The sequence below is a fragment of the Glycine soja genome, chromosome 11 (genome assembly GCF_004193775.1).
Source record: "Glycine soja cultivar W05 chromosome 11, ASM419377v2, whole genome shotgun sequence".
In the NCBI taxonomy this organism is placed as follows: Eukaryota; Viridiplantae; Streptophyta; class Magnoliopsida; order Fabales; family Fabaceae; genus Glycine; species Glycine soja.
This window is the reverse complement of record NC_041012.1, coordinates 4,287,826-4,299,675: the sequence shown is the minus strand read 5'-3', so window position 1 is coordinate 4,299,675 and position 11,850 is coordinate 4,287,826. Positions and strand designations below refer to the sequence as shown.

Sequence of the window (11,850 nt, the reverse complement as noted above, 5' to 3'; positions counted from 1 at the left end):
GAGTTTAAACTCTAGTTCATATATGCTTTATGCTTCTCGCTCAAGCTGTTTATTAATAAACGCTAGTTTAGTCAAATTAGAATAATATTTGTGGACGAGGATTGATCAGAGTTCACTTAATTAGCATGGCGGGTTAGGTTGAAATGCATATCTATGTTAGACGATTCCTTTAGATCTTTTTGTAAAACCGTGTATTCACCACCACGTCCCACTCAGATAGAGTTGAATGAATCCTATTCTTTTGTCACTTGTTAATTTGTTATGTTATGATGTATATATGCCGCGTATGGACTGTTCTTTCTTCTTTATTTTGGTCTTGATGATAGGAGAGATTCATTCCTAACTCTATGAAATATTACTGACAAAGTGAATGGAACGTTGAATCAATTTGTTCAGATACTCAATTTTCATTTCTATAGGTTTAAGATATAGATTAAAGATGGCTGCTATTTAGTACGAAGGCTTTATGCACCAAATTAAGTACACGTGTAAAGCTTTTTAAGGTGAACAACTAATTATTTGAATTTGATGAAATCAAAATAAGATTAAATATTAAATAAGTAGCCAACTAAAAACATTCGTAAGTATTCGTGCTGCCATTCTTCGTAAAGTTATGCATTTTCCTAGATTGAAATTATTCATATCTCTATAGTTGTCTTCATTTTAAATTTTAGTCTTTATACATGAAAACTGTAAATTTGAATCTCTATGCAATTTTCTGTAGTGATATAATCTTTTAAAAAAAAATTGTAGTGATTTCCATAAAGTTTTTTTCTTGGTGCTAATTTTTATCACTAACCGAAATGAAGTTAATTATAAGGACCAGTAAATAATTTAACCTAAAATGTATTTTATTATCATCTTTACCCTAGAAGAGAAGAAAATGTAGAAATGGAAATTGGAAAAAAAATAATGAAAACCCTAGCTTGTAAGTGCTAAGTACTATTATTTTTTAGTAAAGTAGTGTAGAACATTATGGGCCGGTTAGTGATTCTTAACTTCATTCCTTTGATTGGAAATGAAAAATCATACTGCTCTTTTTTAGGTAACATTTAAATAAATAAATAAAAAATCGGATTACCTAGTTGAGAGTATGAAATAACAGATTCTCGATTCGAACAGCCACTTGATTTGTCTATAGATCAAAAACATGTTCTGTCCTTGAGAATGTATCTCGCTTTCGTTGCACCAATTATCGCAGGTAGAGTAAATTTTACTCAAACTGGATGACACTAACGTGATATTCTCCTTACCACTAAACCATATGCAATTGAAAACTTTCTTGAATATATGAACGACCTATTTATTGAGCCAGCAAGCTGTGTATCTACAAATATGATCAAAGGTAAAGCATGAGAGTGACAAATAACAGCAAAGCGGCAGAGCAAGATCAGGTGCATTCAAGAACCTCTTCTTAACCCTAATCCAAAATTACAACAATATGATAATTCTTGATAATTCTTAATCTAATAACAAGGTCTTTTTCCTAATTACTATATGAGTATGGGGGCGTTTATTTATAATTTCTTTAGACTTATTTTATGACATACACACTCTTATAAATATTTGAGAAACTTTATGAAAACAAATTATGTTTTTTATGAGTAAATTATAATATATTTATAAGCTATTTTCAATATATTTCAGTAAACTCTCCAAAATAATTTATAAAAGCGGCTTACAACTTGTATGAAAACAATTTAACTTTTAATTTACATGATAAATACTTATTTAATGAACACTTAAATGACTTGATTAAGTTGTTTACCTTTAACCAACAAACTCATATTTTATTTGTCACACAACAGCACATGCTACTTGGGTAGCCCATCCAAAGGCCCAACAATAAAGCTAATCGAAAGAGCTAGGAGTTACTATTGACCTCATGCGTATTGCTCTTGCCCCTACTAAGAGGCTGAATTTTTTTATTTTAGAATTATCCTTTTCATGGAATTACAATTTTGTTATATATTTTTTCGGTCTAGATATACCAATGGAAACACATTTCCATTGTATAAAAAGGGTTGGAAAAAAATTACACAACGGAAACATAGTTCTATTTTGAATTTTTTTTTGCACTCTTTTTTATACAACAAAGACATGTTTCCGTTAGGTATTTTTTCATAAAAAACTAATTACAGAATTGAGTTACCTTTTTTACTTATAAATTTTGATACAAATTATATTAATAACGACACACATGACCTTTTTTTAATAGTAATTAAATTAATTGTTGCATAAATTATCTTTTTATTTAAATATATATTAATGATTACAAACTACTCTTTTTAATTGTAATCAAAATAATATCTTGAATTGATTTGATTACGATTAATAAAGATAACTCTTATAATAATTAATTTGATTATCTTTATAAATAATAACTTGTATCCAAATAATTTAATTTTAATTAAAAAAACATAGAGTACTATTAAAAGTGATAAATCATATCACAATTAAATTGATTACTTTAAAAAAAAGATAACTTGCATTTGTAATTAATAAAAAAATCATAAAAATAAAAATAAACATAATGAAAATGTGATTTCATTGTGTCTCAACAAAGATTACAACAGAATCGTATTTCTGTTGTTTATTTATTTATTTTTAAATAAAAAAAAATACAATTCCATTATATATTTTAACAAAGATCACAATAAAATTATATTTTCATTGTGTATTTATGGGGGTGAGGAGAATGAGGGAGCAGATAAGAGGAAGGGGGAAGAAGGAAGGGTAGAGTGTTTGAACGGAGGACTAAAATGATCTTTTCCAATGATTTTAAAATTTTGTAGTAACCAAGAGTAATTATTATAATAAGGACCCATAGTAACACCGAAAACAGCAATGGCAATCCCACACCATAGCAGGAGACAAAGTTTAAGTTGGCACGCAAAGTTAGCCTGGTACTACTTAGACACCATAGAACGATTAGTTTTATTAAAATCTTACATGATAGGAACAAATTGGCAGCATCTTAGTAACACTAACACAGTTAAATTAGTAATTTGCAGCCGGGGGTGGGAAGGCTTACGATCACAAACAAGTACATGTGCATTTTAGCTGAAGGGAAAAGAAACGAAAAAGTTGTTGGATATTGATTGGGACTCAACTCGTAATATTTGTGTACTCCAATTATGAAAACATCAGTTGATTAGAGTGTGGTAAAATTTGATTTTATTATTTGCAAATTTTGTTCAAGTAAAAATATCCTCATATCTGCTTCTCCATGTTTTGACGTTCAATTCAGCAATAAAAAATCGAAAAAAAAAAGAAAAAAAACGTTTTGACATTCACTTTCCTTTGATCCTTTCTATTTTAGTTTACATAGGATCCAAAGGATCCAAGACTCCAACTCTCCAAGAGCCCAGATTAAAAAACACGCATGCCCACAAGCAAGTAGCCCACAGCAAGAATTTTCATGCAACCAGCAAGAGATTGTCCAAATTCATGGAAGCTAATTGAAAATCACACACAATTTGCCATCTAGAAGTTGTATCTTCCCACACACGATTTAATATCAACTCACAGGGAACCTAAGGAAAATAAGTAACATTTTTTCCGACTGCCAAACAACTCCTCTCCTGCAAGAGCTAGGGTAGTAGCTCATAGCAAAGGGTGATCTCAACGAAAACTGTATTCAGTGTTCACTACACTTGTTAAATCTGCTTCAGTACTTCCATTGCTTGAGTGTTCTCCCAGACAATGGTCAGGCAAAACATAAGGCCCCAGATTTCAGGGACCTTTATGCTATAAAATCCTTATTTTTTGGCAAAAAATACCAAATAAGAGATGTCACAGTCAAATTTCAGCCTTTCGGGGCATTTTAACCACTAAATTTCGGCTTGACAAAGTTTATATGTCAATGTTAGTGCTCCACTGTCTACATTGAAACACCTATACCACAAATACTGCATGTCGAGCATTATAAATGCTTAGTTGATACATGAGAAGTTTCCTTTTAAATTTCACCATATTTGGTATCCCAATTCACTTTTAAATTTATACTTAAAAACATAATTACAAATTTGGCCCTCGATTTTCCTACTCTCAAATATCCTTTTACAATGTTGAACAATATATGACTCTTACATTTCCAAACAAAGAGAAGACCAAGAAGTTTGTCTTTTCTACCAAATTTCTGTATTCTAGTTTGAAACAACCAGTAAAAGATGTAATCTAGCATAAAAATCTATATGTCCAAAATAGAAATAAGAAAAACTTAACAGTATATTTTCTTTGTAGCAGTGGCTACTCACAGAATATTCAAAGGAATGAGAGAGTTCAAGTCTTCAGCCATTCACAAATGCAAGCAGTAATATTGTCTTCATAAAGTCAAGAATCTGCAATGTGTTTAACATATCTATTTATAGGACCAATTAAAGAATAAAAAAAGACGTTTATACAATTGTAACTAAAAAGTAGGAGGACCAATGTTAACAAAAAGAAACAAAAAAATAAAATAGTGCTTCATCTAATAATATATAAGACAAACTTTCATGCTCTGAAAAGAAACTTAAATATATGAATAAACTTCAACCATCAGAGTGAGATGAATGCCATGTGATCCAGACATAGTCAAATTCGACTAACAAGAGTTAGCACTTAGCAAGTAAACTTACTTGCATAGGCATTTCTTGCATGACAATAGTACTGCTTTCTTCTATGCTTTTTAGAGTTACCACTTCCCCACCAACAACCATATTAATGACAATTCCATCTGCACAATAGCGAGAAATCTTAGCAACAATGCAAAAATAAAAACTAACACTTACTTGGACAAAACTTCGATACAGTTCCTAGGGTATTGTTCATGAGAAATCTTAGCAACAATGCAAAATTACAAACTAACACTTACTTGGACAAAACTTCGATACAGTTCCTAAGGTATTGTTCACGGTGTTCTCTAATAAGAATTGGAATTTCATCTTGGTAGTCTTCGTTACGAATGTTTGCATTAAAGGATTGTCAAATTACTAAGGCAAAACTCTAATTATGATTGGAAAACAGCACCTAAGGAAACGTATTTAAGTTTTGTCTCACTTAAAAAAACTAGAAGTTGCCAAACACCTTCCATATGTCTCCTGCAGGAAACACAAAAAATGATAGAAAGAGACAGAAAGGAGACTAATTTCACAACACATGAACCACTAAACCAACATTCTTCAGGTAGTAAACATTACACTCTCATGGTTTACATCAACTACAGAAAATTAAAATTAAAATTTAAAAAGGAAAAGAGAAAAGAGGAAGACCTTCTTTGCCGGTAACTCATAGTTAATGAGAAGATGGGCGTTCAAAGGAAATTCTCCAGAAGCAAGAAGAGGAAGGCAAGCGTCTGTTACAATTATCATATGAGATCGCTCATCCTCATTCGGTGCTCCACCGTGACGTCACCTGTCGGAATTTCTTTAAGATAAAAGCGCGCTCGTCTTCGCCAAGGTCACTGTACTGACACGTGGGAAATGGAAACGGAGGAAACAAGAGCGAATTAGGAAAACACTGTAGCGCGTGTAAATTACGAGGAAGAAAATGAGTTTGAGAGAGAGCAGAGCAGAAGACGAAAGGAAGGGGAGAGCAGAGAGAGTCGAGGTCGTTGCGCGTGCTGCAGCAGACCACGATGAGGAAGCATGGACGTCGAGCCACCAGATCCACCAGTTCAATCACTGTTTGCTGCGATCAATCAATCAATCGCTCGATCGTTTTGGATAATCAAAGTTCTAAGCGGAATAATTTCAGATTCATAAATGAAAACGTGTGAAAGAGGAATACCATTTTGAACTGGAGCCTATCGACTGCGAGGTAGAAATGGCGCGGGTGGTTGAAAATGAAGAAGAAGAGGGGAGGAATATATCTATAAATATAAATTGCTAGTTAAAGACGAAGCATAAACACTGTCCATGGCCATCGTAGAAGAGAGGAGAGGAGATGATTCACCCTTCACTTGGCTAACTCATCAAGGGCTGAAACTCGTGCCTATTACTTGGATTTCCATTTTTTCTGTTTGTTTTTTAAAATCTTAAATTAGTCATTTGTTTCTTATAATTTTATTATTTGTACATTTTAATTTTAATAATTTTAAAGTAATTTTTTTAGTTTTATAATTTTTTTAATTCATTTAATTTGAAATTGATTTTTTTTAATTTTTATAGTTTACATTTTAATTATCTTTTAATTTTTATATTTAAAAGTGATATTTGTAGTCTCTCTAATTTGTATTTTAATTATATTTTAGTTCTTATTATAAAAAAATATACAAAAACAATTAATTATAAATTATCAACTATTTTTTTATTATAAATTATCTTATAATAAATTAGTTACTAATTACTTATTAATATTTTTGTAGTTAATTGTAATTAATAATATTATTCATGTTTTGATGATAAAGACTAAAAGAGAATTAAAATATAAAGTATAGAGAGTAAAAATATCACATTCAAACTATAAAGACTAAAAAAGAATTAAAATACAAATCATAAGGACTAAAAAATCACTTTCAAACTACATAGACTAAAAAAAATTAAAATATAAAAGATAGAACTAAAAAAATTACTTCAAAACTATAAGAACTAAAGGGTACAAATGATGAAATTATAAGAATAAATAATTAAACATTTTTTAAATTACAAAACTCCTATATTATTTTAATATATATATATATATTTTAAACATCTATACAGTAATATTACAAATATTTTTTTCATAATTAAAAAATAAAAACATGAAATAAAAGGCCAGGCAAATTCAAGGTCAAATTTATAGAAGGCAAGGGCAAAAATATCTTTTATGCTTATTTAAAGTGTGTACACGCGCGCGCGCGCGCACACACACACACATATATATATATATATATATATATATATATATATATATATATATATATATATATATATATATATATATATATATATATATATATAATTTTTGTTTTAAGTTAAGTATATCGAAGTGAGAAAGATTATGTTGAGGAAAGAGATCTAGATCATAAAATAGATAAATCATGTATTCTTAAGAGTCGAGTGTGAAATAAGATTGATAGAACATTAAAGTCTCAAAACTTATACATATTTTCTTAAATCGTTTCATATTTTAAAAAAAATCGATCATATGACCATTCGTGTTTTCTTGTGTTTATATTAACCAAAAGAAGTTATTATTATCTTTGTTGTGATTGTTGTTATTCCTTAATCATGGTATCATTTGTATTAAGTAGTAGATTCGTAAATTTTACAAGTCACTACATATTAATCTTCATTAGTTTGTGACAAATTGATGAGTCTTGAAGGTTAAAAAAAATAAAAAAATACTTTGACTCATCCTTGGTTTTAGTTATCATGGTTTATTTTTAAAAGATTATATCAATATTCATCATAGATTGATTGGGTTCTTTGAAGGAGTATCATTTACTGTAACAATCGATAATGACTTTTAAGCTAAAATTGTTCATAATATTTTCATATCCATGTGACTGGTTATCACAACGAGAAAAAGGATAATCCATGTTGTGGATAAGTGTTCATAATATTTTCTTATATGCTACTGTTCGTTGTAACACTACCTAGGGAGCCAAGTCCTCATATAGTATGAAAATACTATGCCCACTATTATTTGAAAATGTTTAGCTAACGTGGTGTGCATATAATCATAGTCACTATTATAAATTCCTTAGTTCTCCATATGTAATGAAGGCAGAGAACCTCGTTGGCACGGATCGTGCAGCTCCACTATATCATCAAACCAAACTACAGTCTACAGAATGCTGCCATTTAAGCATTACATGCATTGACATAAAAGGCCATACATTGATTATTAAAACCTGTTTAATTTCCCAATCAATATTCATAGAGGCATTTACCTACGTACATTAAAAATTACACAGCCTCAACATGTTTAGGAAGCATAGGCTAGCGCATTTGGTCTTTTTACCCAAACATGATTACCGCTTAGCCTTTTCCTTTTTCATTAATCATCATCATCCTATTCCTACTAAAGTCAACAACGGGCTTTGACTCCTTGAGGCGAGGCCCACCGAAGCCCATTTGGTCTTCGCGGCCTCTCTTGTGGTTGTTTCTTTTGTCTGTTAGTGTATCCCCTTTTAACCAAACACCAAACAGTTTCAAACAGTGTCCTCCACCACCGCCTTCACCTACCGCGTTTTCAGATCCGCAACTTCCTTGCCGCATGATGCGATCGATCTGATCGGGACCCACCATCAGACGGTCCCTGAGAAAAGCCACGAGCTCATCGCACTGCTTCCTCGCACGTGCCAGCTCGCAACTCAGCGTTTCGTTATCCTTCTTCAGTTTCTCGTTCTCGCTCGATAACTGGTGAGAAGGCGTTGTGTTTGTTTCCACCGATCCCTGGTTCTTGGAACCGGAGGACGAGGACGAGGTTGAGGTGGAGCCCGCGTCGTCGCAGCCGCCGGGGTTCGACGGAGAGTTGCCTTCGGCGCCGGGTTTTCCGGCATCCGGGGAATGTGTCGACGACTGAGGCACGGTCTTGCGGCGTTTGATCTCCGAGAGAAGCTCCTTCTGCCCTCGCTTGAAGTGTTCGTTCGCGAATTCCCATTTGTCTGGCACAATTTTTCGAAATCCCTGCATGTTCACAAAAACACCGATTTTACTATTATTGATAATAATCGTAATTTGATGATTGAATTTTCTTTTTCTTTCACTTTTCGCCCGAAAAAATTGAACTGTCGGAAAATTAGTGTGAAAACATAAAATATGATTAAAAGGAGATAATCAATTTTTAGAATTTAGTTAGAAAGAAAAAAAATGGAGAGCCAGGCATATTCTTAGACTTTGGAAGAAGTGTTTTCTTAGAAAAATAGCGTGAATAAATTAAAAAGTTTGATTGAGAATGCAATTTCTTATGTTTCTTTTCTTCCTTTCTTATGAAGATAGCATAGTTTAATATGATTTTTTTATGAGTATAGTTTAATATAAAATAGATAAACGGTAATTATGTTTTAAAAAGAATATAAAGTTTCTATAATAAATAATAATCATGTTTGCTTGAAAAATATAATTATTATATTAAACAAATCTATCTTTTTATCAGTTTATTATCCCTAACAGACAAAGTTTTCCTCCTTGGCACTTCTATTTAGTATTTGCCTAATTATACAGAAAAAGACAAAAACAACACCTGCTGGAAAAAAAATATAATATTTAGGGAAAGAATAACTCCATGTTAAAATCATTTGTATATAATATTTTTAAAATGTATGTGTTATCTTAACAAAATAAATAACATGAAACGATGGAAATCAACCAAATCATGCAAGTAAGAGAGAAGAAGAATAAGGAAAGGGCAACAAATAAAGCATACATAGGTGTTGAGCTGTCGAACAAAGCTGGAGAAGTTGTTGTGCTTGAAATATTTTGGAAGCAAATCCTTTGCAAAATCCGCATGCTTCCACACCACAAAAGTGTTCCCACTTTCACCCCACGATATTACCTCGTCCGTCCCCGGATCCTCCACCAACTGATACGTCTTCGTCAAGAACGGTGCCGGCACCGATCGTTGTTGCAACATTTCAACCTCACTAATCTTTTCTTATTTCTATTTCTATTATTCCCCCAAGATTAAAAAATAAAGAGCAACCCTTTTGTTCAATCTGATCTAATAAGAAAAAAAAATAAAAATATGAAGGAACAAGATTAAGGGGAACAACTAAAAAGGAGGAGAGCGGTTAAGAACTCCCAATCCCAGCAATAGAAGCCGAAAAGGAAGAAGCGAGAGTGAACTAAATTTTTGGAAGGTTTTCTGGGGCGATCAGAATCCATGAGTCAAAACCTCGATATCAATTACCATAATTCCCTCACAGAAAGGGATAAAGTACAGTGAATAATATTCTGCTCGAGGATTATAGGGCGAGACTCTTATATAATACGGAACCCAGACATTTTCCAACCCCATCCCTCCCAAGTGTGACGTGGGTTCTAGAAATTTTGAGAAGCACTGTTATTGAAATCCTAATGTTAATTTTGGACCAAACGAAAATCGAATCCACACGTACACTAGCCACTTTATTTTGCTTTAGACAACAACAACAACAGTGGATTGGATAAGGAGGCGAGAGTTTTAGACACGCCTTTCACAAGGGCCGTATATGGCTTTCTCTTCCTTGTGAAAATTGCATTTTCTGATCATTTTTTTTAAACGGAAGCTTCTAATACGTTTCCCCGTTGAAGAACTTTTCTTCTCTATTTATTTTTATGGCATATATAATAAGAGAATGCATTTTATATTTATTCTTTTTAATGGACGAACGCGTGTGTTTAGCATTATTTGTTTACACTTTCTGACAAAACGAAAAATTAAGAAGGCGCGAAGAATAGAGAATAATAAGATTGGAGAGAAGTGTCAGCAACATAATATTTATTATTGATTAAAATATAAAATTTTAATCAATCAAAAAAGAATATACTAAAAAAAATGTGTTTTTAACATTTTTAAGAGGTTATGAGAAAAAGGAGCTGCGAGAGGAACCGAACGTGAATGAGTAAAGTGGGTAACGAGGACTTTTCTTTTGTTCTCACCTAACTCTCCATTTCATTCACCATTGCTTCCATTCATCGTTATCGATCGCAGTTATATTTAAATTATTAAAGCTACGTGTCTTTGTCATCTTTCATCAATTGGTCTCCCCTTGCAGTTTGTCCATTTTCTTTGTGTTAGACCTTTTCTGCCTGTTATGACCGCCCAACAATTTATATTAAAAAAAGCATGGACAATGGAAGAAAAAGAAGACTAATGCGATGCACATATGTGATGACTTTTATTTGTCCCTTGCTTAATTTGGACTTTTATGTTGTCTACTCACAAATTCCTCTTTGTAATTGTCGTAGTAAATTAATGGGACGATTGGAACTGGTCAGTTAAGAGATATGAAAGTATGAATGTACTTCATGGTACAGTTCCTTTGTGTTCAGTGAAATTAGACTTATTTGGATTGTTGTCTGAGCAACTCCTCTTTAGAACAATCAAGAAGAACAATTATTACTTGAATGGCTAACTTAACTGCATGTGATTTATCTGTCTTTTTCATATCACTTATGGATCAAATCAATATATAAATAGTATAGGAGTTAATCAGTCTAGTTTAATTAATGGTGATGATTATGTGCAGGCCTCCCACAGCTGAGTGTGACAAAAGACCTTTCTTAGATAATAAGCTTATTTGTAAACTATATTGATAATGATTATATATTTATGGCTAAATTACATTTTTAGTACTTTATCTTTCCATTTAAATTCAATTTGATTTTTCGTTTGCTACAAATTTTAATTTGGTCTTTTCATCAATTTAGAATTTACATTTTTAAGAATTTAAATATAATGAGAATTAAAAACTATGACAAAACAATACTTACCAGCTTAGTCGTGTTTTTGCATGTCTAGTTAACAAAGTCATGGTTTTTAATTGTCATAATAATATTTAAAAATTATAAATTCCTTTGCAAATTTTTTTAAAACTTTTGTGCTTGATTTCTCTCATATATGTCAATGCTTTCCAATCAAAACGCCCCAAATTTTACAATAAGTTGTTGCCTAAATCGAAAGAATTGAGTGACTCATGTTTAATACAATCAGAATACAATGAGTTTCTGTAATCCGGAAACTAGACCCAGTTCATCCTCTTTTATTCTTGGTCCGAAAAACATTTTTTTAATGTTACTTGCATGGTATATGTGACCTAAATCCCTCTATTGATTGCAGAAAATGTGGGATCAAGGTATAGATTGAAACAAATTAAAATTCATAAAATCGCAACATGAAAAAAGGTCTATTCTCACACATGCTTCAACAAAATTATTTGATGTTTTACTAATTCATCAA

At 31.7% G+C, this 11,850-nt stretch overlaps 1 protein-coding gene across 1 annotated transcript; it reads right to left on the bottom strand.

The window, feature by feature from the left end:
• Nucleotides 1-7,704: 7,704 nt before the first annotated feature.
• On the bottom strand, nucleotides 7,705-10,033 carry LOC114372893 (heat shock factor protein HSF24-like). The gene is made up of 2 exons (XM_028330456.1): nucleotides 9,337-10,033; nucleotides 7,705-8,597 (listed from the first exon to the last, which is right to left on the bottom strand). The coding sequence occupies exons 1-2, from the start codon at nucleotides 9,541-9,543 to the stop codon at nucleotides 7,947-7,949; spliced, it is 858 nt and encodes a 285-aa protein (XP_028186257.1). The 5' UTR covers nucleotides 9,544-10,033; the 3' UTR covers nucleotides 7,705-7,946.
• Nucleotides 10,034-11,850: the final 1,817 nt, after the last annotated feature.